The sequence below is a fragment of the Tupaia chinensis genome, unplaced genomic scaffold, assembly GCF_000334495.1.
Source record: "Tupaia chinensis unplaced genomic scaffold, TupChi_1.0 Scaffold146346_2, whole genome shotgun sequence".
Lineage (NCBI taxonomy): Eukaryota > Metazoa > Chordata > Mammalia > Scandentia > Tupaiidae > Tupaia > Tupaia belangeri.
Genome location: NW_006206203.1, coordinates 937,796 through 941,180, shown reverse-complemented (window position 1 = coordinate 941,180; position 3,385 = coordinate 937,796). Strand labels below are relative to the sequence as shown.

The following is a 3,385-nucleotide window of genomic DNA, read 5'->3' as shown; positions in this document are numbered from 1 at the left end:
TGCCGCAATCCCTTCTCCTCCATTCTCCTCTCGGGATCTTGGGCACGCACGCACACGCGCCCGGTGTGAGTTTTAAGCCACCGGGTCCAGGGCGTGAACCACAGTCGACTACATGGGAGTTCAGCGACATAGTCATTACACTAACTGCTGGTCCCCTCTCCATCTTCTATTTGATCAATGATGATGATGAAATAGTAGTTATATATTTACACTTAATCTATACTTTTTTCTTTCTTTCTTTCTTTCTTTCTTTCTTTCTTTCTTTCTTTCTTTTTTTTGGAGAGGCTTTTACTATAGGGTGCATGTGCTCTCCAGAAAGACAGAGAGAGACAGAGAGACAGAAAGTGAGAAGTCACTCCCCAGGGGGGATGTCCATGCCACAATCTCTTCTCCATTCTCCTCTCGGGATCTTGGGCACGCACGCACATGTACCCAGTGTGAATTTAAGACACCGGGACTCGAACCACAGTGGACTATATGGAAGTCCGGCGACACTGCCATTACGCCAACTGCTGGTCCCAACCAATACCTCTTTTATAAAATGGGCATATTAATAATACCTACATCATAGGATCACTTAGGAGAGGGATTTCCACTTGGTAAATAGTCAATAAATTTGTACTTATATTACTACAAACCAAAGAGGAAGTACTGCTATTAATATTCCCATTATTCAGATAAGGAAATGGAGTTTAAGAAGGGTAAGTAAACACTTAAGTTTTCAATGCCATCGGTTACCCAACAAGGTTGTACCAGGTTTACAGGTTACTGGATATCAAGTAACTGTAATTCTGTGATCTCCACTGACATAGGAGGTTAAACAAGATTATCTTTCTTATTAGCTGGAAAAAAATTGTGTCAGTGAAGATTTTAGAGCTTGGGAACCAGCAGTTAGCGTAATGGCTATGTCGCTGGACTCCCACGTAGTCGACTGCGGTTCGTGTCCCGGACCCGGTGGCTTAAAACTCACGCTGGGCGCGTGTGCGTGCGTGCCCAAGATCCCGAGAGGAGAATGGAGGAGAAGGGATTGCAGCATGACCATCCCCCCTGGGGGGTGATTTCTCGCTTTCTGTCTCTATGTCTCTCTCTGTCTGTCTGGCGAGTGCACGCGCCCTACAGTGAAAATCTCTCCCCCCCCCAAAAAAAGATTTTAGAGCTTGTGAGTGGAACCAAAACTAGCAAGTGAAATGATTTTATCTGAGAGTTCATAAATCCTTGTTCTTGTCCTTTACTATCTTCTTTATGTACTTTCGCCTACATTTACTAGGTTAGGCTATGGGAAGCTTTTATTTCTCCATAAAAAGGATATATTTAAGAAGCTGTCTTTGTGGTTTTGTTGTTGTTTTTAAGATGGGTCTCTCCGTATTACAGTCCTCCCATCTCGGCCTCCACAAGTCAGGCCTTCATTACACTCAGCCTTTAGGCTACACCTGGAATCAACCTGGGCCTCCTCCCATGTGGTCCCAGCCTGTGGAGTACAGCATCTTCACAGCCCATGCCACCACAGCTGCCCCTAAAACATGTTTTTTAACAGATTTGTTGACTGTTGGACATCTCCAAACAGAGATCTTACTCCAAAAAGACTGTCTTGTTTTACCAAGTTTTTTGAGGGTATAAAATTCTTCAATTAGATGCTGAGTCTCACTGTTGCAGACAAGCACTGTTCAGCTAATAAACTAGAGGTGATGTGGATGCAGTTAGATCTTGGGAGAGCTTTCTCAAAGGGGCTAATAAAGTTCTTTAAATATACTAAGATACTGGAAATGGTTCAATATAATCTAATTGCTCCCAGGAATGAAGATCAGTGGCCCAATTTGGAAAAGTTGCATTTTATATAGCAGACGTCATGAACTAAGTCCCAGTAATAATGCTATTAAGAACACTTAGAAACATTCTTTTTTTAAAACCACCTGTGGAAATTTCCAAATTAAAAACACCTGTTTCCTGAGGGCTTCTAGCCGCCTCTCTCTCTCTTCTTCCTCATGGGCTTCTTGAAGGGCCACTTCTTTTTTCTCCATCAAACGCTTTTCCAGTAATTCTTGTCTATATTTGACCCTTTAAAATAATGTACAGGAAGATGGGGAGACATCATCATAATCTCGGACATACAAGGGTGAGCGCACAGGGGCAGAAGGTACCGCAGCGAGGACATCAATAGTCATATATCTTGCTCATGGTCGGTTTCTCATATCCATACAATGAAAGACACGTGCATAAAACGCAACTCATAGTAATTCTAGTAACAAACAGAGAACTTCAGGAAAGTGCTGAGGTCCAGGTCATCTCATTCCCCATTGAAATAATTTTATGAACTTCACACGCTTTGCTGGTTGTCCCAGCTGCAGCTAATCTCTGAGAGAAGGCTGGCTCCCTCGTGAGTTTTCCTAACAATCTTCTGAGGAGAAGCCATTTGAAACATCAAAAAAGCTATTCTACTCATTGGATACACATATTTTTGGAAAGAAATGTCAAACTACTATGATAATATTCCTAAATCATTTTGCTTACTAGAACTTTAAACTTTATATATATTTTTGTGTGTATTTTCACTTTCTGAGAGGGTTGTTTGCATGTTAAGAACTTTAAAAATTGCTCTTTGACATCTATAGATGGCAGCAAAAACATGACTTTCTCTTAGAATTATATTTCCACCCCCCCTATAATCATCAGATATCGAAACAGGGCACATTCCAGTACTGGTTTAATACCCCCCATCTCATTTGTTTATCCTTTGCTGCTTTTTTAGGGCCAACCTCCCTTATCATCTTCTTGTTCAAGCTATTCTTCCATTGAATTATAGAGATGAAATTCGTCATTTTGGAAAAAAGGCCCCCAGGCTCCCCAGGTAACAGCAGGCCATGCCGCTGTACCCCATCATCGGCAGTTCAGATCTCACTTCCGTTCTCCCATCAGTAACTAATGTGCTTGGCTCTTGGTGTGCACACCTGCATTCCATGAAGGCCCCTTAACCAGAGCCTTTATATTCTAGACGCTGCATTTGCTGAGGGTTCGCCATGCAGCAGTCTTATGCTGAGTGCTTTATGTGTTTTTTTAGCTCATTTAGACTTTATAACTACTCTATGTTGGGGTGCCACTTTTTTTCTAGTTAATTTTGCCAAGGTGTGTGTGCTTGCTGGGGAGAGAGAGAGAGAGAGAGAACCTGCTGTGGTGACTGGTCGCACCACAATCCCTTCTCCTCAACCTCTCTCCTTTTGAGATTTTGGGCATGCACTACACATGCCCAGCGTATTTCTCCAACAGTGCATTAGGCCCTGTGGGATCTAGCCTCCTTAACTGCTACCAAGGGATGGCCTGCTACTAATTGTTTTCGTTTATTTACTTTATTTATGATAGAAAGCATGTGTGCATGCATGTGAGAGAGAGG

At 42.5% G+C, this 3,385-nt stretch overlaps 1 protein-coding gene across 1 annotated transcript in view; it reads right to left on the bottom strand.

Annotated features, from left to right (window-relative positions):
* The window catches only part of CCDC148 (coiled-coil domain containing 148), a 290,895-nt gene that overhangs the window by 7,036 nt on the left and 280,474 nt on the right, over positions 1-3,385 (bottom strand). The window contains exon 13 of the mRNA XM_027768454.1: positions 1,938-2,055. Within this exon, the coding sequence (XP_027624255.1) occupies positions 1,938-2,055 (118 nt within the window). The remainder of the gene's footprint in view (positions 1-1,937; positions 2,056-3,385) is intronic.